The sequence below is a fragment of the Grus americana genome, chromosome 7 (assembly GCF_028858705.1).
Source record: "Grus americana isolate bGruAme1 chromosome 7, bGruAme1.mat, whole genome shotgun sequence".
Taxonomy (NCBI): domain Eukaryota; kingdom Metazoa; phylum Chordata; class Aves; order Gruiformes; family Gruidae; genus Grus; species Grus americana.
The window spans coordinates 28,259,886-28,284,160 of record NC_072858.1 but is presented as its reverse complement, the minus strand read 5'-3'; the positions used below and the strand labels follow the sequence as shown (position 1 = coordinate 28,284,160).

The window sequence follows — 24,275 nt, the reverse complement described above, 5'->3', positions numbered from 1 at the left end:
GCGCTGTGATTCTTAGAGGACCTTTATGCCTGACAAGGTGGATGCAAACAGCACAAGTCACAGCAGCAGGGTGTCCCACAGCCTCCTTCCCACTGCCACCGGGAGCATCTAGTCAGGTGTGGGGATCCAATGGATCCAAGGCAATCCACCCCGTTACCTATGGTGCCATCTACTTCATTCACATCAAAAAGCACGCTGGTCTCGGCAGACCAGTTATGTATCTGAACTGGTTGGCTATAAAGGCTATGTCCCATTAATGATTTCCCTGATACCATCTTCTGTCAATTCCTTTTTCAGACTGCGTGCCTCAAAATTGACTGCCTGCAAGGGGTTGTTGTCTGCTGCACTTGAAATTCCCAGGATGCCCTAATTTCTCTCTGGTTTTGCACTTACTCAGCAAAAAACTTCTCTAGTGCATTGCCTTTTAATAACTGACCCTGCAAATCTTTCACATATAATCTCACTCTTGGCTCTTAGCTTTGAAAAGCCAAATGCCTCTTAGCTAACAGAATGAAATACATTATTTTCATTATATTTATTTATCTTTAATAGGATCAAGCCAATCACTACAGCAGACCAAGACACATGGAAAATGAACAAGTTATCTAAGTATCCAGGGAATGATCCACCAACTGCTTGACGATTTAAAAATACGGACCATCAGACTAACCAAATAATTCACACATGAACAACAAAGTAGCTGTCCTGGGATAGGACAGGGTTGACTTTTCTGTGCCTTTTGCATTGATTTGATCTGAGCTATAGCCTATGTGGAGGCCCATTATCTAACTTCCAAACAAGCCAAACTCTTCAAATATCCATTTTCCTACTTCTCTTAAACCATGACGTGGAATAATTTAATGTAGCCACTTCCAAACCTGTTCACAGTGCTTTGAAAAACACCACAACTACTGCAGGAAGGAAAAACTACCTTTCATCTTTGACTTTTTCCTTTTATACGAAAGGGAAAGGGACAAGTAGGATGTAATTACATTGCTGGTACGGTCAAGAACCCAACACAATTGCCCTGGAACTGCCAAGGACGACACCAAGTTACAGGTCTTCCCCAGATCACATTTCAAATCCAGAGTTTCTGACCTCCTCCCAGCTGCTCTTTGGTGGGTCCTAAGGGAAGAAAGCCAGAGCCTCAGTGCTGTATAGCTTTCTGAAGGTTTCATTTACAACTTCCATACTGCCACCACTCGCAGTTTCTGTGTTTGTGCAAGGAAATCGTCATTCACATCTGCACAGCTTTAGGCGTGCCTAACTGAGACCTCAGTAAAACCAGCCTCTATCGGGGGCACTGTATACATCTGAAAAGGCAATTCTTGAAAAGTCTGCTTATCCACATCACCATACAATATTATCATCTTGTACTTAGGTAATTTGGAGTCCAAAGAAAAGAAAACGAACCACTTTAACCAAGGGACAGCATTGAAATCCAGTGCTCATGTGCTAGTGTGTAAGATCAAGGATTAGGACTGGAAAGAAGTGGAAAATCCAAGTCTCAGAATGCACTCAGCCTGCCTGCTGTCCTCAGTCCCTGGCACAAAAGCCATTAAAAGATAGCATAACATAGAAAGTAACAGCTGCTGCTTTTCCTAAAAAAACTTCTAAACAAGGTTATGCTGCTTTTTCCCCCAAATCAAAAAATAAAATAGGACCATTTTGCCATGAATATGGCAAACAGTACTTCCTTCTCTTGCAACCAGAGAGAACTCAGTTTGGACAGCACTGGGAAAAATAGCTATTACCATTGTAAATAAAGACTTTATTGAATTACAGGACTTGAAAGATGGTTTTAAAGAGTTAGCCAAGTTTTTCCCCACACTGAATAAAATTAATAACATTTCCAACCTCAGTGAGAACAGCATGGGTGGGAAGCGATACTCTATCCAAAGCAGAGAATTCTTTGCAGAATTTGATCAGTTGCAGAAGGAGAGAGGGTGGAGACAGTCTGCAGTTAAACCAAGAAAAACAATAAAAGTTGTTCAGAGAGTAGCAACACAGAAAACCAAAATGATAATTTAGGATTATGCAATGTATCGATGCAAAGGTGGTGGTAAACCACTGTAATAGTTGGTATGGATAAATAAATATAGACAATTTAAAAAGAATTGCCATTTAAAAAAAAAGAAAGAATAGACACCAAAAAGCTTCACATTCCCTTCTAATTTAGCACACAAATTTAACTTGCATTTCAGTTTCCGCATAAATCAATATTTATAGCGTAGACCAGAGTTTCAGCCCCCAGTGTTTCTATTTGTCAGATAGCAGGTGAGCCATGGTAGTGAAACGTCACATTTGTTATCTTTAGGGAGCTAAGAAAAGACTGATGAGGTAGACGGAAATCAGTAGAAACAGATCTAGCTTCCTCAAGCTATATTTTTTAGTGGCTGAAAGAAAGGACAGGCACATTCAGAGAACATACTGGCTGGCACAAGAGGCTAGAGGGAAGCCTGGGTGTGCTTTGTGGAAAGTTACTACGTGGGACAGACTGTATCTGCTCGTCAGCTAAACATTTTGCAGAAAGGGTGAGAAATTTCTCAAGACAGAGAGCAAAACTTTACATTAGAGGTCCAAAAATCATGTCCCCAAAATAGTATTTATATCCATAAGAGGTCTAATTCTATGCTGAACCAATACATTTCAATAGCTAGGCAAACACTGGGAACTCCAGTGCAAAACTTGTGTTTTGCTGCTACAAAAAATGCGCACGCTCTATTATTGAGACTAAATAACTGATAAGAACCAGCAAAACATTTTGTGTTGCTGTTTGGGATATTTATCTCTTTATATCCTGTTTATCTCAATTTCAAGTTGTAGGATAACATTTTAATACATGCAGAGGCAGTAAATTAACATTGCAGATGCATGAAAGTATCCAATAATCCATTCGAATCCACCTCACAAAATGATATTAATTAGCAAAGACCGTATCTAGGTATCTTTGGGTAATATGAGATACCTTATGTTATCACTGACTCCAGGCTTTTTGTCCTTCTGCTTCCAAAGCACTGGTCACGCAGTTGTGTTCACATTAGAGAAAAAGCACGCTGGCTGAAGTCCATACAGTGAATCCCTGGAAATATGTACGTTTGTCTGCGTGGAGCACAGCGACTGTGATGGGCAGCTTCACCTTCTGCTATTTCAGACGGCATTAGAACATCACAACGGCACCATATAATTTCAAAGTACTGCTACAGTCATTAACTTTATTTTCACTAACAAAGCTCACCGAGCATTCAAGAGGCAAGTGAAGGTGAGCTGAAACACAATTAGTGCTTTTTTTAACAGACTTACTCTCAAAGGTATTCTGATTTGCTGCAGTCTGTAGATCACTATTACGTGATGCTTTCAGAGGCTTAAAAAGCTGTCAAAGATGTTTGACATGTCACTGCTTAGATATCCAACAGCAGTGAAAATGAGATGATGGTTTCTGCTCAATGTAAACAAATGCTTCCCCGGGATGCCACACATGAGCCCCTCTCAGCATCAGCACTTATGTGAACTCCTCTGCTTCCCCACCAGCCTAAGCACGCTCAAGGTCAAGTACGTAACAGTTCAGGGTCTGTTACTTTGGCCTAGGCTCTCACTGATCTAAATCCTCTTCCCTCCCCTCCTGCTGCGTCTGATTAAAACGCTGAACTCTGGGTTGCAGTTCACGCTGAGCTGGAGATCAGCTCACCCTGGCTGTACCCAGCCTGGCCCTCAGCTTTGTCGAGTGCCGTAGTGGGAAGAGCAAAACAAAGGATCCGCCTGCACCGAATACAGGGCGGGAGATGGAGCACCTCCTGGGGTAACCTGGTGGCCACGCAGACAGGAATAGATCACCTCGCCAGCCCCCCGCGAGGCAGCTCCCTCGCTGCCAGGTGATGTTTACCTGCGTGAGCCAGCCAGATCCCTGCGCTCCTTGCCCTGCCCTTCCGCGGGGCTACTCCTGACTGCCTCGCCTCACCTCGCCTCTGCGCGGTCCTACGCTCTCTTTCCACCAACTCCATCAAGGCTGTGCAATCAAGTCCCTCCCAGTGGTTGCTTCCTGGTCTTACTATCTTAGAACACTTTCTGCGCCCTAGACTGGTGTAATTTCTTCTTCTAAATCCAAACCACAGGCTCTTGTCCTATCAGGTTCTCCTAATTCACTTTCCTAACGATAGTTTACAGAAAAGAGATTACCTCGGAATTATTTATAGCATCCTGATGATTCACATGACTCCTCTGTCCTCACTTGTGATGCTTCTTATTCCTTGAACACATGCAATGAGCTCTCCGTTCCCCTTCCAGGTTTTTCATCCTCTAATCTTCTATTTCCTCTTTTCTCAATGTTAATTAAAAGAGATCTCAGACAGTCACCGCTGTGAAACAGAAAATTATCCCTTTGTTATTGTGTAGATGGTAAAAAGTAGTATCCAAGAAGGAAAAAACAGAAAGCACTTACAGAAATAAAAATACAAAATTACATAGATGAATATCTGAATTCAGAAATAATATTTCTGTTATTCGGACTATGAGTTCCAGTGGTGGGTCTGAATTAAAGAACAGTTGGGATAGATAATTTAAAGCATTTTACTACATCTGGATAGAGTATTGTTACAGATATTAAAATATACTTAGAGCCAACTGGTCTCTTAAAGCAAGGTAGGATGTCCGAAAATCTAGTGTTAGAAACAGCACCCATGCTATCCTGATTTCCTGCAAGGACTTTGTTGGAGGTGATAATTCTTGTTCTTATTTGTTTAATCCTTAACACTAACTACAATATCCATGCAGATGCAGCAAACTAATAGCAGGTTAACCATCATCCGCTTCCCCCCTTAACACATATGGAACTGGTCACACTTCAAGGATCTCATTAGAAAAAAATTCAAAATAAAGGGCGGAGGACAAGAATCCAGAGTCCACATCTGTTTTCTAACAATCTGAATTAATGCCCTGCCTCCAGAGCTTGTGGCGCATGCTACTCTTGTTAATGTATTAATTTGTTTATCCTCTCACAAGGTTTTTCGTGCCTTGGATCAACTTTTAGTAAAAATATTGTTCATGAGCACTTCTCTTCCCATTCATGATTACACAATTTCCCTGTGGTAACTACCACAAATTCTCGTATTAAGTAGTGGCATTATGAAAGTATTTAAGTTGTCTTTTAATGCAGTTTTGCAGCCGGAATTAAAGAGGTGAGAATCCAGTACTATACAGTAATAGCTAGCTGTACTGTTGGGGAATCTTGTTGGACAGGATCCACCATGTGATTAACTACGCAGGCAGCAGGATGAAAGAGCTCATATGCATTCTTGCTCAGTCTCTGCCTAGAAGCATGTGTTGGAAGCATGCTTCAAGGAAAAGTGCAGCTAAAGATGCGAGGGATCTGAAATAACAAAGGAAGTACTACCATCCTGCTACAATATTATATCTCCTCCGACATATGTATTTTAAAAGGAGTCTTAACCTGGGATTTTTACTACATTGGCTGTAAAATAATACATGTACCTGTGTTGGGTTTGCATGGCAAGGTTTTGGTAGTGGGGCGGGCTACAGGGGTGGCTTCTGTGAGAAGCTGCTAGAAGCTCCCCCTGTGTCTGACAGAGCCAATGCCAGCCGGCTCCAAGACGGGCCCGCCGCTGGCCAAGGCCAAGCCAATCAGCGCCTCTGTGATAACATATTTAAGAAGGAAAAAAAAACAAGCTAGAGAGAGCTTTTGCAGCCGGAGAGAGGAGTGAGAAGATGTAAGAAACTCTGCAGACACCAAGGTCAGTGCAGATGGAGGGGGAGGAGGTGCTCCAGGCGCCGGAGCAGAGATCCCCCTGCAGCCCCTGGTGAAGGCCATGATGAGGCAGGCTGTCCCCCTGCAGCCCATGGAGGAAGGATGAGGGGGTGTAGAGATTCCACCTGCAGCCCGTGGAGGACCCCACGCCGGAGCAGGTGGAGGCACCTGAAGGAGGCTGTGGCCCGTGGGAAGCCCACGCTGGAGCAAGCTCCTGGCTGGACCTGTGGACCCATGGAGAGAGGAGCCCATGCCAGGGCAGGTTTGCTGGCAGGACTTGTGACCCCGTGGGGGACCCCATGCTGGAGCAGTTTGCTCCTGAAGGTCTGCACCCCATGGAAGAGACCACATTGGAGCAGTTCATGAAGGACTGTAGCCCGTGGGAGAGACTCACGTTGGAGAAGTTCGTGAAGGACTGTCTCCCATGAGAGGGACTCCATGCTGGAGCAGGGGAACGATGAGAGGAGTCCTCCCCCTGAGGATGAAGAAGCGGCAGAAACACCGTGAGATGGACTGACCGTAACCCCCATTCCCCGTCCCCCTGTGCCGCTGAGGGGGGAGGAGGTTGAAGCTTGGAGTGAAGTTGAGCCCGGGAAGATGGGAGAGGTGGGGGGAGGTGTTTTAAGATTTGATTTTATTTCTCATTCCTCTGCTCTGTTTTGCTTAGTAATAAATGAGATGAATTCCCTCTCTAAGTTCGGTCTGTTTTGCTCGTGACGATAGTGAGTGATATCTCCCTGTCCTTATCTCGACCCACAAGCTTTTCGTTATACTTTTTCTCCCCTGTCTAGTGAAGGAGGGGAGTGAGAGAGCGGCTCTGGTGGGCACCTGGCCCCCAGCCAGGGTCAACCCACCACAGTACCATACATTTTCAGAGGAATGGCAGTGGAGTGATTAGCTTGGCTTCTGTCTCTGGCAAGTCATTCTTCCCCTCGCGTCTGTCTGTGACCCTGGGGTAGTTAAGAGGAAAGAATAGGCTGACTAGTAATCGAAATTGGATTTATTTCCAACTGTTTCTCTGTTTCATTAGATATCTCCACTTCACAAGTCCCTCATATGGTAAATATTACCTATATTCAAACGCTTCATATACATTGCTGATGCATTGCCTAATGGAGAAAGGTACACAGACGTGAAGTAACACAGACCTCTGCTTTACTACTCTTTGTCATGACTCATGTTCAGCAAGGTGCTATTCAACAGGCGAATAGCTTCTCAGATATTAGCTGAGTAATATTTCACAGAATGAAAATGTTGGTCCAGTTTCAAGTAATTATCTCATTTAATTGGTGTGGTTTGCAATATTTTCTTGCTGCAGACACTAGCTGAGTAATTCTAATTTGGGAATAATCAAGTACTTCCCCCATGAGTCGTATTTTCTAGAATGTTATCTGCCATGGACTCACAGATCTATTTCACATTTTTATGTGACTCAAATGGGTGGACGTAAAGTTGTAACACCAAAGGGACACTGCCTTCTGTAACAGAAAATACAGGACACAGATCACCGTGTGTGCAGTACAAGACTGGGAGTCAAGAGTCTATTCCTGAGTCACTAATTTAGCTGGGAATATAGTTAATCCAGCTTCGCTAGGACAAAGTTTTCCTTTCTCTAAAATGGGCAGGCACATCGCATACGTTCATAGGGGTTTCTGAGGCATGGCCAGGCTTCATAAAATGCATGAAATCCGTCAAATAAAAGGATCTAACAACGGGTTAAAAATACAAAACAAACAACATCATTCGCTAATATTCCACGTGACCCACCTTCTCCTTCAGCTTTCCAATCCAGTTTCCTCGCAGATGATTGCTCAGGAAGCTGAAGCCACAGATGCAAAACAGCCTGAAGCCATCAGATGGTTACCTAATGCAGGCAAACAGAATCCAGCCTAGTGTGTTGGCACCAAGATGACACACGAGAGTCAATTCCTGTAGCTGACTCACCGTTGGCTTTAGGCGTAGTACAAAATGCATTGTTTTGAAGAAGGCTGGATCAGAGTTGTCTGCTCTGTGACACATACATTTGCTAACTTCTTCAGGGAGGGTACAATTAGACACAGAGCTGATCTTGATGGTACCTCATACCATCAACCATGCGATACATTTTTTTTTTTTTTTAACAGTGTCAAAGATTATGCCTTTATGACAATAGCAGGAGAACTTCACACTTTTGATGTCCCTTGCAAATCAAGATAATAAACAGTAGCATAAGTTGATATATAACAGAATGGAGAGGGGATCGCACTGGCACAGAACCTAAAGGTCTTCACACATTGGAGGTCGCAGCCCACAAGACCTGTAACACCAAGTGAGGTGTCCCATGAACAACAGAGACGTGGAGGCTCAGTGGAGACTGCCAGGGATGTGGTACTTGGAGTCACTACTATCAAAAGCTTTAAATGGCAATGCCCACTTCATTCTGGGGAAATCACCACTGCAAGAAGCCTTTCATCTGTTCACCAAATCTATGTACTGGTTGCAGAGCAAGCTTCTGCTTCCCTTAACAGTCCAAAAGCTGCATACCTGCTCTGTGCAAATCAGCCTCTCCAGGTAATAAAATTTTGCTTCCACATCTATCCAACTCAGCAGCCAGAAACTGAGTAAATTAAGACAGCGAAAATAGTTGACCTCTTCTAAAAGGATCATAAACCAAACCTCATTTTACATCAGGTGTTCAACAGCCTCCACGTAGCAAGAACTGATTGTGAGCAGCTAGCAGATAGTAAGCTTGGGACAAGAGCCCAAGGAATCTCCACAGTCCCTAATGGACACAAATCTTCTCCCAGGGGCAGGTGGGTAGGACACAGGTCCTTGCCCTGATTTCATCATCCATCAGTGTTAAATCCAGGACAGAGATTACTCTCTTTCATCTCCTTTTCCTCAGTGTAAGGTGCTTCCCCCCCCGCCACAAAGGCAGGTTTTCAACCATGTTTTTGTTCCCTGAAGTAACTTCCACTTCATTTTCTCTCTCACTTGAAGTCCCAAGGGACTGCAGTACAGTGCACTCCAGTTTTTGACAAGTGTATGCTCAGCTATATCCTCTGGCAGCCCACGCTGCAGGATTTTGTGCCCAATGACAGTATGCTCTTTTTCACATGGCACATATGTCCTCTGCTGACATATGCCCTTTGTTTATTCTGTTTCCTTTCTCTTTGCACTCAGTGGGATCACTGTGCACTTATTTATTGCTTTTGCCAAGCATTTGACTAGCCCAAGAGATACAGAAAGACTACACAAAAAAAACCCCACTTCCAAAATAGACTTAATCCTTATGTTTGCTCTCCCTTTCACCAGACTGCCTGCTGGCAAAAATTCACATCCCTGTTCACTGGTATGCTTTTTTTGGCTGCTGGTATCTTGGGAACATCTCAACAGCTGGATTTTGTGCAAACCTATACTCATATGATCTCATTATATTCTCATATATGAACATTTCCAAGATGAATGTGCTGAAGAATGCTTTCTCTGGTGGTAATCAGTTACTGACTAACTTTTCAGAAGACAAATAGGTTTGTATCATATTCTTTCTGCTGCTCTCAAATCTTCTGTCTTGCACTGAAAAATCTACTTTGCAACGTAATGATTTCTGTCACACACCCTGGATTTTTCTACTTCAGGTTGCTAGTTAAGTTGTCTTCATCTGTAGCTTCATTCTGAGTATTTACAAATACCAAAAGTCACCTTAGGTAATTAATAAACATCATCAACATTCTCAGGACAGGTAGTCCTACTGAAAACCAGAATCCCACTTGGCAGAAGTATTCTTTCTGGCTGCATTTCCTTGCAGTGGAAAAAGCTTCTATCTCATTACAGAAACAATGCCTGGACTATGATAGCAGAGAAAACCCTCACTATTTTGTTTAGTTCCCCATGGCTATCAGACCAGCACCTCAATATGGTCAAACATGACACAATATGTAAAAATAAGCAAGTGCCTTGGAGTGACCAAACCGTTCCAGGAGGCTGAGAGCAATTCAGGAGGAACCTTGAGGAAACGTGCTGTAATGGGGATGAGTGACCTCAGCAGAGGTGGTCTGGAATGGAAATTGCGTTATTTTTTGCAGTGTGTTGAAGGGAATACTGATTCAATGAGTGTTGTTTTTTCAAGAATGGTATAGAGAACGGCAGAGAGCATGCAGAAAAGCATCCACGAACAAGCTCCCTTTGGGGAGGTGATCCTGCTTAAGCAAGTACAAAGGTAAAGGACAAATGCATTCAGAAAACAGCAGCCAACTATTCATAAATATTCTTCTGCCTCTCAGTCTCCTCTCTCCAAAGCACAGCCAACAGGCAGATAATCTGTCACTTCAAAAATCATAGCCTACCACGTCAGCAACTTGTCACAGTTCCTCTCTAAAGACCTGTTTATAACAAAATTAAAGTTTATGTAATTTTTCAGCAGGAATATCAGGTTTGTTCTGAAACAAGAATTCATAAATGTTGCAGTATTCCTACGTTGTGATTTAAGCCAAAACACCCAGAAAAACACCACCACTCTAATTCTCATGGCCAGATTCATTTTTATTTCGTAGAAACATTAGCTTACCAGCCCCAGCCCTGACAGCTCAATACACACCGAGGCTGTTCCGCGCCCTGTTCTGCTCGGTGCCTCAACAAAGTTACCAGCTAACGTCCAATCACAGAACCTATGACTACTGAGGCTATTTTGCCTTGTAATTCATTTTACAATCTAACTGGATTTGGAAGTCACCAAGGATGATTATACTATGAACTCTACGACAGCATCTCTGCAGGCTCACTTTCAGATATCTTATTCAAAGAACTTGATTTTCTGACTGCTACAGAGGTGGTAAAGACTAAGAAAATCTGTTCTAGTTTGCAGGTTATTATTTTCAATAGCTAGAACACTGTTTATCCTGGACATTAGGATTAAGTAGGACATCTTAATGGTCCTTCACCTTTTATTGGCAATAGTTTGAAAATAGGTAACTCAAATATGAGGAACAATACCAGGAAGGAGATAGCTTAAGTTTTTGAACACCAGTCTAGTGGGATCAAAGATTGACAGTTACCAGTCAGCACCCATGAATTTTCTACACAAACAATTAACATTTAATTAAGATCCTGCTAAAAATTACGCATGTTGTCAGAATACCATTAGCAGCACATTTTTTGCATGTGATGTTACCAAGTCTAACCTATTCCAAAAACCTGCCAAACTGAAAAGAGCTCAGACGGCTCCTCAGGAGCTTTCTGTTTGGATGGTATCATAGGAGAACCACAGACAGTTGCCACCTCCCACAACACTGCCACTCTTTGTACTGCCCAAAAAAGATGTTTCTGCAGTCTTCAAAATGAACAAATAATGGAAAAAGCCCTGTAAGCTCACAAGATCTAAAGATACTGTGTTTTCCAGCGTTCCTGCTTTCCCCGCCCTAGATGAAATCCTACAGGGGAAAGAAACATCCAGCACCCCTTCCTCCTCCTTTCTCCCTTCCTTTTCTTGCCCCACTTGCTGTATTTATAGGATCCAAAGGTCTTCAGCACATTCCAGTTGAAGTCTGTGTAAATAAATACAAGGGTAAAAAAAAAAAATAACTTTGGGGAGCTTGGACCACTGCCAGCTTGCCTGGGTAACTGGACTTTGCGTGGAGCTGGAAGGGTGTTTTTTAAAAGGAGGGAAGCAGAAGAGAACAGCTCAAGAATCTTGGCTCAGCCTGGGCATATTTCCTCCTAACTCTGGCTAAACCTCAGCACGAACGGCTGGACGGCGGAGTCGATGCAAAGCCGGGGAGGGAGGCTGCAGGGCTCTCCACCAGGACTACAGCAGAGCTTGGGGAGGCTGAAGCCATGCTTTTCCTTTGGGCACTGGTGTTTGTTTTAGTCCTGCAGGAGCAAGATCTTTTAGGTAAGTGATTCCGAGCTTGCAAAGCAGAAACTATAACTATAGCTTAACTGTAGCATGGTCGAAGCCTTTGCATGAGGTGGGGGGGGAGGTAAAGAATTGCTTACTCTATGGGGTTTATATGAAGGTGACACAGGTATGTATCAAAATTCTGTGGGAATATTGTTTTTAACAGGAAGAACTCCATTTTTGTGCTATTAAAGTTCATCCTGGAGGCATATTGCTTTGGTAGAGATTTTTCACTTCTCACGGGAGATACTATCAGTGTATTTTCAGAAGTTTAGAACTGCATTCAGGTGCTGCAGCCAGTGCCCTGCATTTTTATAATTACTGTTCTGGCAGCCTTATTAACATACACATTAATTCACTCAGAAATGAGATTGAAGTTCAAGGTGAATAGACATTTTCCTTTATTCAAACCCTTCTTTTTAGATTTGCTGGTAACGGCACCACATTTTTTTTCTCTTCTGCTTTGGATTACTTATTCCTGAGATTCTGAGGCACATAACACCTTCTCCAAATGCCTTGGGAGTACGAAGTATAAACAGAGAACATCTGATAAGCTTGCATCTGAATTTTACTTTCATTAACAAGACTAGTGCTGGAATAACCTGTAATCACTTTGTAGCTGACAGTGTGACTGAAAGCATGACTGAAAGCTATTTCTTTTGGCTAGTTGAAGGGTTTATAGTCCCCGTGTAACCACAAACCTGGCTTCCCAGCCTGTTTGTATTACGCGTTTTCTGCTAGCTGAGGCCCAACTTTATTTTCCCCTCTGCTCTTACTTCTTGACAACACACAATATTTGTATTTCGTGGCAGGGTAGTAAGTTTCCATTACAAGCAAAACATTGCCTGAAAAACTGTTAGCCCTTTCTGCCCCCAAGTCCTGGTCGCTCTTCCTTGCCCTGACTCCCTCCCACCCGTGTTTATCGGTGATGAACTGAAATAGCAGTACCGCAGCAAGGGCACTCTAACCTGTTTTCACTCCACAGCACTCACTATCCTCTTGCGAGTTTTGCGAGCTTCTCAAAAAATTTTGTGAAATTCAAGAAAAAAAAAAATAAGGCAGGAAGAATGTTTTTGTTTATTCCCCCAAAAATATGTTTTTAAGCTGAAATCATTAGTAAACTCAGATAAAATCCAGCTAAACAGAATAGTACTTGAATAATAACTGCAGTGCAGACTAGTATCTACTGTCATGCCAGGTGGTAGCTACTCGGGAATAATTTTCACTGTCTCAATGGTGTCCTTTATGTAATATGGGAAGTTTTGTGTCTGTCACAGGCTTGAAAAAGACATCCGCACTTTCTCTTTGCTATCTTTTGAGACAGGGAATTTAACTTTCAATTTCCTTACCAATCCTCCCTCCCAACCGCCATGGATTCCTCTTAAAAATGGTTCAGCATTCGCCAAAGTAAAATTTATGTTTTAATTCAGCCATTAATCTGAACAATCTCATATTCATATTGCTCAGCCTTCAAACAGCTCAGGAGAGGGTGGCGTGGGAGCCCTTCTGGATGCAACCACATGCTCCTGCCTAATCGACGCAGTTTCTAGTTCTTTGCTGTTGCTGGGTTAGTTCATGGGGTGCTGCTCAAACGTAGCATACAACGTAGCCTGGGGCACTGGGGCATTCAATACCTGCTCCATTTAAACATGTTTCCATTCTTACAAAAACCTCCAGGCAAATTGTTCTGAGGGGTGCAGCACCCCAACAGCAAAGGCTCTGCTGCTTGTTTATGCATGGCAGAGAGGTGACCTGGAGTCCTCAGGTAAACAAGTACCTGGCAAGCAGGCTGATCCCACTGACCAAATACTGAGCAAACCAAATACTAGCGTGCTACCAGGGACACAGTGACAGGAGAGCTCCAGTGTAGGCATTGCTGCTCAGTACTCCACACTGTGGCACGATTTGTTTATAAACAGCTGAAGTTTCCTTCCATTTTATCTACAAGCTAAAGTAAATCAAGTGTAAGAATGTTTTTCTTCATTCAGCTAACATATTGTGCCTTCTCGGAATATTTTAGATCCTCTGATATGCACTTGCCATATCAAAGCTGAGAAGAACTATAAGCTAGATCACTGCCTAGAAACTAGACGGAAAAAAAAAATCCTTTCAGAACAGCTTTCTTTTGCCCAAAATTGACCACTTGCATTCTCGCAGAGCAGCATTTTGCCTCCAGGAGATTAAACTACTACACTTTAAAATTAAATCCACAGTCGAAATTTATGAGAGATGTTCCATCTTAAACCAGACTGGGACTCGTATTTCTCTACTAATAAACTATTAGTGGTTTAACCCATGCCCCATGTCATCGGTATTTTCCGTCCTTATAGAAACCTACCGGTGTCATTGTCTCCAGTGCAAGGATTACAGTCTTTGCAAACACTCATCTCTGAGCTCCCACGAGGAAGGAGAAAAAGTTTGTCACAACAAAGTGTACCCAGATGTAGATGAGTTTCTTAAGACCATGCGGCATCTGAAGATAGGGGTTCTGTATAGAAGTGAGCCTTTTTACAGATTTTATCTATCTTTAAAACCCTATGTTTTGTTATAGTTAGTCAAAAGGAATTTATTAAGTTCTCCAGACTTTGCAACCTCCATGTGTACAGCAAAAGTTAATATCCAACTCCAAAAACGTCAGGGGTTTAGAAATATAGGACTCCTACTGTTCATCTGCAGGATGTGACTGTATTTGTAAATGCAGCTGATCTGCTCTGGTTGAAGCAGTTGTGAGTCTTGGCCATGAATGCCAGGATCTAGTATGTATATACGTGTATATATATACACACACATAAATATATCACTGTTCTACTTCCTGAGTTGTTGCAGAACACATGAAGCATCTGCCAGAGTAAAATGTATCTTAAGCAAGTTCTTAGGCTTGTTGAAGTCTTAGAAAAAAACTACAAGGATATTCTTTCATTGTACTATCATATTTCTTTCTACTACCATAACTTACTCATATGCAAACTACACAACCAGAGAGCTGACTAATAAGTCACAGACTCACCTCACCCACTCCCGTGACTGGAGCTCTTATTACTAAACACAGACCAAAAGCTATGTCCTCATAAAATTGAAAAACTCTTTATCCTCAGATACCAGTGGTCACCCTCAGATTGATGATGACATCAAATACTCATGTATCTCACCACCTCTATGCTCAAACCAGCCTTAAGCTCACTCATTCTACACAACTTACATTCTTTACCTATGCTCCTCTTCACGTGCCTCCAACACGGCTCCACTTCTTTCTAAAACAGCTCATCCCCTTCTCCACACACACAAGTATGTCCTATACAGCTACTAGCTATAATTTTCCTAACACTTTGCCTTAATTTCCAAAACAAATATGTATTCACACAGAAATAAATACATAATAAAGGGAAACTTTTGTTTACAGCCCAAAGCATCAGGGTATCCCATCGTAAGTTACAGCATGAATTAGAGAACCTACCTGCAAATTATGTAGCTCACATCTCTTATCAGTCCAATTCCTTGTAGTCATTTTCCATTGCAGCAGCACGCACAAGAGGATATTCCCTGGGTGCTTGTTCAGAAGACCAGCATGCTGGAAACATGTTCCAAGTTAACAGCTGCCTCACAGGAACATTTTATTATCAACTTCCTTCCTTTGAAAATATACCAAACTTAAGTGCTTCTTACAATCACAAATATGGTAACACAGCAGCAGCAGCAAAGTGGTTTTTCAAGTAGTAATTTTGCAGACAGCCATGGCAGAGGCCCCAGATTTTGCCATGCCTGAAAAAATGAGTGCCCACTGGCAGCACAAACCATCCCTGGCCTTGTGCACTCCCTCTCAGTCTCCGCTGCTGGGTAAGCAAGGGCTGAAGCTCCCTTGTGAAGTGAGAATGACACAGGTCACAATACCAAACCCTTCCTCCCAGTGAAGCAGTTTTACACAGAAATACGTGGCAGCCATCTCCTAGTCAGGAACAATTTCTATCAAGTCCCGTTTCTGATTTTGCATATTTCACAAGCACAAGTGAGGCACGCTGGGACCAGAACACATCACAACATGACATCTCGTATGTAGGTTGATGGCACAGACAAGTTAGAGAAGTAAGAACACCGTCGCTAATGCAATAGATGCCACAAGGCGTGATGTTTCTTCTTTAGTCCTTCTCCTTCAGAGAAAAAAGAATAAGTTCAATCTTAACTGATCTAGGATCTGAAATGATATTCATAGTAGCATATTCTACATCTTGATAAACAGTATGAGCCAGGTCTGCAAGTTTGGAACTTGACTTTCTGATATGGTTATTGAGCTTCTACAATGAATAATTAAAAATAATTAATTTAATGGAAGAAAGTTAGTTCAGGATGTTTCCGTTATTATTAGAGGTTCATGAATCTCAGATACCAGAGGAACCCCTTGGATTTTGTTCCACCTTTGAAATCTTTCACACACATATATATATATTTCTGTGTATATATAAGCAAACCCTTACAGTTGCCTCCAGTGTAAAGCATAGTAACCTATGACAGTATATAAGAAGCTAAGAAATTTTACGTATTTATTACAATTCCTGCAGTCTTTATTGCAATCACTAAAGGCAAGAATTCCCTTATCTTTAAGCAGCTATAAACTCTAGAAAGAGGTTCAGAGGTACCTAAATCACAGCTAAACTTTAGGCAGCATTTTATGGATTACAGCCTGGAAAATGCTCTATGTCCAGTTAAAGATATGCTCCTGAACACCTAAGAATTTGAAGACAATCTGCATATTAAGAAGCATTTCCAATACAACACATTCTATCCAAATCAATTATCTTTAGCATCATAACAGTAAAATTTGATACGGATTAAGTTATATATAATATAGCTTAAAATGAATTTGGGCATGCTGGTGAAAGTGAAATTGGTAGTGGTACAGAAAGTTAATCCAGTACTTCCGTATCTAAGGATGCCAACGTAATTAAGGGAAATAACTGAAAACTAAGTTTGGTGCCTTTAGGAACAGCCCCCCAAATTAAATATGACCAACAGTCTTGGCTTAACATGGTCTTAGGTCTCAAACCACTAATACTGATAGTATTAGTATCAGTTCAAGTTCAAAGCAATGGAACCTTTCCTCTGTATTCAGCTGCAAGTCAACTTCACCACACACTTTTGTAAACTGTATAATTTCTTGAGCTAACACTTCAAAGTTATATACACATATTAAAGTGCAATCCAACACTCATATTTAGACAAGGAATAACTTAAGCAAGGATCAGCAAGTCCCTTCAGAGGTCTGTTGCATTCTTCCCAAATTGGTTAAGGGGTTTGCCAGGTTCCTCAAGTTCATGACCTTTTTCCTATTGGAACATAAATCCATTACTACTCCCTTCATTTTCTCATTAAAAGCTATCTGGCCACCTTGTGCTATACGCTCCAGGAATAAAATGATACTGCTAAACCTATGGCAGCGCAAACAAGAAAACACAGCATAGTATGCTTTCTTGAAGAGTTATAGATGTTCTCCTTTATTCCCCTTGTTCTATCACATGATTTCAGGCTTCCTTATTTGCCTTCTGGTTCCTGTTTCAGTCTCGCTTGTCTTTCATTTGAATAGTGGCCTGCTTTGTTTTACCCATCTCTCCCTACTGAGCACAACATGAATGCTCAGTTAACTTTCAAAACCACACTGGTCACAGAATAATGCAAAAGGAATTTTATAGGCTTTAAGACCAATAGGGAATATTATGGTCACTCAGCTTGACCTTCTTCATAACACAGACCAAAGAACCCAACCCAGTAATTTCTGCATCAAGCCCGTAACTTCACTTGACCAGCAACACATCTTTAGGAAGCATACTTATAAAGACCTACCAGATCTGTGTGATCACGTACTTCAGTTCTGTCAGTAACAGCAGCAAATGACAGTGAAGAGACAGTTGCCCAGGTTTCTTCTGATTATTAACATCAGCAACTACTTGGATGATAAAAATGAACCATTTAACAGCATCTGGATAGACAGAATCTTGATGGTGTTAGAAGAGGACTTCTCCAAGGAGCGTGTAGAAGCAGCAACATCTTGGGGGGTTGGGGGAGTATATCAAATGTACAGGAGGCAGAGGAGCTTAACTGAGAGGCATTCTAAAACTAAGGCCTTTGCTGTTAACCTGTTTGCTAAGGTTAATACTTACTTCATTGCTCTTTCTATCCCCTGCTATAAGATCAAGTTTTGTACAGTCAGGCTGACAGTGATACATAGACCATAGATACCAAGAAGTGCAAGACCGCCTCTGCTCCGGTGTGAAAGCTGCTAACCAGACGCAGACAGGTAGGCCCTGGCTGAGAGGGTTTCTGATAAGTCAGCCCTCAGCCAGCCCCATACTGTGAGCTCTAGGGACTAAACTTGCTTTGGTTTCTACTAACTCTTATCACTCGCTAACAGCTATCAGATGCTTCGTGAGTCACTTAGGCTTGGACCATTTGTCAGATTTTTTAGGCACTGCATTAGCCCAGTGGTTCTGGGTAACATCTTGCAGTTCTATCAAACTGGAACGAGACACCTCCTCCTCCTTCAGTAAGGCCATTACAGTTTATAAAGCAGCAATGTGCTCTGAGTGCCAGAAAGCTGTCTGTCTCCGTGTCAGAAGAGAGAAACAAACTGCCCCAAAGGACTGAGTGCTGCTGAGCCCTGCACTTCACAGCAACCCCTTTACCTAGTTCTCTATAGACATGCACATGCACACAAAGCTGTGCAGTGTTTTGCTGACCTCACAGTAACATGCAACAACTTTACATTGGCTATACATACCTATCTCGGCATACTTCGCTTTGAACAAATGACAGTCATCCATCATATTTAACTTCCCCGCCTACGTACACCTGCCTAGAACAGCAGCCAGCAGTGATGCTGAGGTTTGTGCCAAACAGAATCCTCTTTCACACAAAAGGGCTAAGCTAAAGGAATTATTGAAGTGGTGTTTTGGGTAAGACCTTACCACGTTTCTGCTTCAAAGAGTCACTTTGAGGATTTAAGGTGCTGTATCAGGAAAAGGTGAAAGGAGGCCCCGCACAGTGTCAACAGGCATGCCCACCATGCTGTTAGGCAGTTTGGAAAGGCCAGAGAGTCTCTGGGTCAGAGTCTGATTCGGACAGGACAGACAGCTACTACCGCTTCTCCTACAGCGCAGCTCTGGGCTTTAACGGATCAGCATGGTGTAAGATACACGATCAAAGAGAAGTGGCCAACACTAACTTGAGCTAGCCAACATTAACTCCCTTGCATTTTGCATTTCTAAGGAACAGCAAACCTAAACAAGCTTGGCATGTAACTTACAGCTGGCCAAAAGCTCCTTTAACAACCACATACAACTGGTGCTGGCCGTCACCCAAACTTTCCATCCAACCTTGTGAACCAACCACCAACAGCTAGGGTAGTAGAGTGAAAAATAACCTCCTGGGGGAATTCTTAAATTCTTCCATTTGCTCTTAGTCCACCCTAATGAGTTCTGCTGTTTCTTTTTCTCAGTTCATTTGTAGTTAGATCTAGAAAAGTTCTCAGCAGTCACCAACCCATCTGCAGTTACCTCACTCCATGCCTTCTGCTTGCCCTTGTTCCTCTCTCCAGCACAATGGGTGGCAGCTCAGCTACAGCTGGAAATATTGGAAAGGTGGAAATTTTATTAATCTCTGAGAGTAAAATGGAGCTTCCCTTGCTATTGTCCTATTATTAGGAAAGACAAGGTTTGTAGAGAAAGACTGGCCACTACGTTGTAACCTCCATTTCTGACACAGAATTTCAGTATCTCCATATTGTTCCAGCCATACTGGAAAAAATATGTAAATACGCAAAAATTTTGAGAAGTAGCATGGTCACTTGACCACTAAGTTCCAAGGTAACAACACTCCTAAAACACCACTAGCAGCAACAAAGGGGGAAAAAAGGGCAACTGCAAAGCAGCTAGCGTTTAAGGAGCTGCCACATGACAGCACTCTGCTGTAAACAGGCAGATTAACTCTTTGGGATTCTGTCCTAACAGCACCACCTCCTGGTCAATGCACCAAAAAACCCCAAATCAAAGCCTTGTTACAAATAAACCAAAAATTCTCTCTTAAGCTCTGCCAAACCAATTTCTAAATAATGCCACGTCTAATACATCAGATCACATTTCAATCTTCTCCTCCTCCCCACCCTCCACCCCTCAATTTCAAGGATACCATTCCAAGTCAGAGTACCTCTCTTATCCCATCAAACTGCAGTGGCTACAATTCCTACTGACGTGTGTTTTCCATCATCCAATACCTACGTTTCCAGAAATCCCGGCACAGACTTGCGATGGAGCACTGCAGCAGTTCCAAGTCACTGCTCTCACACAATAGTACTAAAGACACAGCTAGTTGCTCTTCTTATGTTTCTTACTGTTCATTATGACACAAGCTTAGTTTCCTCTGTTGCAATCAAACAACAGAATGAGTTACTGCTGGTTTCTTACCGTAGCTTCTTCAGGCCTCAAACAAGACCTAACTTGGAGCAGGATACGATATCACTTTAGTGGGGTTTAAAATCCTGTGCTACAGTTCTGCGCACAAACGTTAAAATCTAAATGTTGCTCAATGTTGCACAAAAGTTAAAGCATGGGCACCAGCAGGTACTGACCTTTCATGGAGTAGAGCCAGCAGAATAAATGTTCAAAGAGCAAGAGCTCATGAGTACTGAGAGGTAAAGAAAGATAACTGAGATAAGCGACGTTGTATATATCACAATATACAAGTGACTTGGTCAGCAAAAGGCACCAGCTGTACACACTTTTATTGCTTGCCTTCCCGTTGCAAAATCAGACTGTTATGGACGAGTTTCTGACACAGTGGAATCACCAGCCGGTATCCATTCAGGGCATAAGGGGACAAACGTAGCTGCTCTTCAAAGCTTTACCGTACCAGCTGCTTCTGAAGAACATCTAAGAGGAACTGATGTGTAAGGCAGATCTTCCCAACACTTAGGTTTTATAGTTGTAGAGACAGAGCTACAATCTATAAACTTACCCTGCACAGGTAGAAAAAAAACAGGTTGTGTAAAACACTCACACACACACAAACCAAAAAAGTACCCTTGGCAAGAGAAAACACTTTGTTCCAAACAACTTTGACAATGTGTACAGGCAAGGAGACATTCACAGCACGGGGGTACAGCTGTAGTTATTAGGAGAGGGGTTCAATTTCTACCTGGGACTCCTACATTTGGTTTCATAAGCAATGCTGTTTAGCATGCAAAGTACCACTTCAGAAGTCAGAAAGGTAAGGACTGCTATTAAAAAACTCCTGCTAATTAACCGTGGTTGTTTTTCCAGCTGCTGCAGACCCTGTCAGTGTGTTACCTGGAAGTTTGGGAAGAGGAAGCTGGTGTAACGAACATGATACAATCCATGAACGCTTAGATATTATTGAAGAGGTAAGAACTATTGCACTGGCACCTGGACTATAGCAGACCTCTGCCTCATCCTTTTGACCAAAGAAAAAAAAAGAATGATGTTTCTAGACACTGTCCCTTCTTGATTTTATTCTCTTCAAGGTCTGACTGGTTTTTTCAGATGTCATGGTTTGTAACCATCCATAAAGAGATTACTACCAGAAACATTATCTTGATGAATTCCAAACAACTGATTAACCAATAATATATCAGCCTTTTCTAAAATGTTTATAACTGTGCCTTTAATATAACAATCTCAGAACTGATACTTGTAAAGTTTCACATCTGCTCATGACTAGATGTGAATTCTGCAGGTAACTCCAAGACTGATGGAGAAGTTTCTGCTCGCTCCTGCAGACACTCCAGAGCTAAATGAATTCTGTGACTAGGACTCTAGGAAAGCTATAGAGTTTTAATTTTATTCCCTGGTGTCTTAAGCACTCACAAGATACATGTCCAGTGTTAACTTTTTCCAGCTGAGTAGTTGCTAAACTGCATGCTATTGGTTCTCAAATGGCAACGTTACCTCTCTCCTACTTTAGTTCCAGCTGTCTTCATTCCACCCCATCAGCTCCTCTCATCATCTGTGCAGATTCTTTTCTTGGATATGATGGTGGCTCCGAAATGAGAGAGAATTAAACACAAATTAATGCAAAGCTCCCTCTAAGAAGTCAAATTATGGGTGATTCTTTATACAGAGGTGCTGTAATTTAACTCTCGTGAAATAAAGTTTTAATACTCCGTGCCACTAGAGGCCGGTATAACACAAGAAATATTTAAGTCTGCAATGCGCAACATAAATTGAGTTAGCTGTTAGCATTATGGGACATTAGATTTGCACTTCCGCTAACACATTTGGTATAATTCCTTCCACTTGACCTTTTCACTAACCCCTTTCTCCATTTGCCTCCTTTGTTTTTATTAGAAGGTAATAAAAACAGTGGAGCATCTGGAATCAGAAGTCAAGTCACTCCTCAACATCATCAGTGAGACAACATCGAATATCCCCATTGCTCCAGGAGCCCCCCTTATAGACATTTTGGATGGTAAGTAACTAGTGGGCTATAACCTAGTTGAAAACAGTGTTGCATGTGTTATCACCAAATATGCCTTCTTTTCTCCCCCCAAGATGTGAAGGAATCCCTTCAGTGCAGGTAAGGCCTCAAATGAAATACCAGGTGCAGTTTTGAACACCAAGTTTCACAACCACTAAAGAGGAGAAGGAGGAAGAAAAAGGGAAAAAAAAAACCCACCACACAAAACCCCAGCCAAGGAGCTAGATATGTGAGCTACACAGAAAGGTTGTGAAGTTGGGGATGTTTGGTCTAAAGAATATCCAAGTAGCCCACCAGAACAAGTAAGGCTGCCAGAAAGATGAAAGCTGTGTTTTCCTCCCCATTGCAAAAGGGAATAAAAAAGGAAATAGTGCAGCAAGAACGATTCAAGCAAAACACAACGCAAAGCTTTCTTACAAGGACAGTGAACCACTGAAATTATATAACTGTAGTTTCCCCAGCACTGGAAATGTTAAACATCACACAGCAGGATTGACTAAGCAATGTCAAGGTCTTTTTCAGTTCTAAGATCCTGTGATTCTTCAGCTTCATGTGTGACAAAACAAAAGAGAGCAACAAAATACAAAAAAAAGGTATTGAAAGTATTACCATTTTGACATCTTAAATCCAATTTTGACATGCAAGCCCCTCAAAACAAGATATGCTCCTGGATGTTTTCGGAATAAATTAAACCACAAGAGAAATTATTTGGACGAGTCCACCTATTCTACACAGCTTCTTATAATGCTCTGTCCTCTTCATTCTCTGCCCAAATAACAATAATGCATTTAACAAGGTGAGAGACACTCCTGGTGGAAAATAAACCTCCTGTCAAAAGGTATGAGCATCCACAGACATGTTTATCAAGTGAGTTTTGTCAGTGTTGCGTTTTTTGTTTGTTTATTTACATCCACACATGCATACTATAGTGCACTTATATGATAGAAGGTGGGCTTGAAGTAGACAGCAGTAGAGTTGATGTTGGCTTTTAGTTCTTGCAGTTGTCTGTATGGATCCGGTCACCATGACTGATATGTCCTCACCAACTTTGTTATTCCTTAAAATTTCCGATTTTCTGTGAGGGTAACAGGTAACAATTAAGTCACTCCCCTGCAACGATAATTTATTTTAAAAAGTATTCTAGAAAGTGTTACAGTGAATTTAAAATGGAAATTCCAAGTCAACCTCAGCACATTTGCAGCCCATCTATAGTAAGTACTACTCAGATGGAGCTTGCAACCACTGCCACATGGCTCAAGAACTGCAGAGCTCTAGGACCTTCCTTCTGTGATTTGGTGAATCAAAGTGACAACTCCCACTTCAAAGTAGCAGGATTCATGTTTTAAACGATCCTGATCCTGTAACAAAAAATAATTATATCAACTCTTCTCTATACAGATACCAGCTGAGCACTGCGAAGACAGAAGACATCTGAATATAACAGTATGGTTGTCATAAAAAGTTGCACTTTTGTTCATTCAATAAGCTTGTGTTTCCAGAATTTGAGCAGGGATGATCAATCCTCAGCTGTAGTTTGCCTTTTGTGTTCCTGTGCTTTATAATAAAAAGGTATTTGCTTTTAGACACTATTTCAAAGCTTTCTATTTTAAATCTTTAATCAAAACTACATTTCAAATACAGCACTCTCAGTAAGAAAACAAGATCAGGTGGGGTCCAGGACTAAAGCACAGCTAACAAACTTCCCTTAATTCAAAAGCTCATTCCTTCCCTGGCAAAGTAGTGAATTCTTGCTATCGGTGTAAATCAATGAAGATAAACTTTCAGCTGCAATTTCCTCTCAACATATGCTTAGATTGTCAGACAAAAATGAGTATATGGAGTAGTCCGGCTTTGAACATAGTCACGTTGCTGCCACTGACTGAAACAGGCATCCTTATCTGCACATCCTAGTCAGAACCGGGACTAGTCAGCATTTGTCATTTGGATGCACAGCCACCTTATTCTGACATCTTTACCCTCTTCTCCCTTGCCATAGTGACAATGCAACCCAGAATTAACTCCAACATTGACCCTCATTTTCTTCCGTGACAAACAGCAACACAACTTCTAGGAAAAAGGACCTGCCTGACTTTTACAGAATGGAGAGAGCGTGTGTGAAATAAGAGCAGGAGTTTGCACATTCTTGATTAACAAGCAGTCTAT

General features: G+C 42.0%; 2 protein-coding genes across 3 annotated transcripts in view; one reads left to right on the top strand and one right to left on the bottom strand.

Moving 5' to 3' along the window:
* LOC129209059 (putative threonine dehydratase) overlaps positions 1-20,853 on the bottom strand; it is a 58,091-nt gene extending 37,238 nt beyond the window's left edge. The window contains exons 1-2 of one of the 2 annotated variants that reach the window (XM_054832842.1): positions 20,084-20,853; positions 19,178-19,244 (exon numbers count right to left, since the gene is read on the bottom strand). The gene's annotated coding sequence lies outside the window, so the exon portion shown is untranslated. Of the gene's footprint in view, positions 1-15,090; positions 15,177-19,177; positions 19,245-20,083 lie in introns of those variants that run through there. The other variant, XM_054832843.1, reaches the window with a different exon arrangement.
* Positions 11,242-23,699, top strand: PLAC9 (placenta associated 9). Its single transcript, XM_054832848.1, has 4 exons — positions 11,242-11,630; positions 20,939-21,039; positions 21,983-22,103; positions 23,511-23,699. The coding sequence occupies exons 1-4, from the start codon at positions 11,573-11,575 to the stop codon at positions 23,519-23,521; spliced, it is 291 nt and encodes a 96-aa protein (XP_054688823.1). The 5' UTR covers positions 11,242-11,572; the 3' UTR covers positions 23,522-23,699.
* The last annotated feature ends 576 nt before the right edge of the window (positions 23,700-24,275 follow it).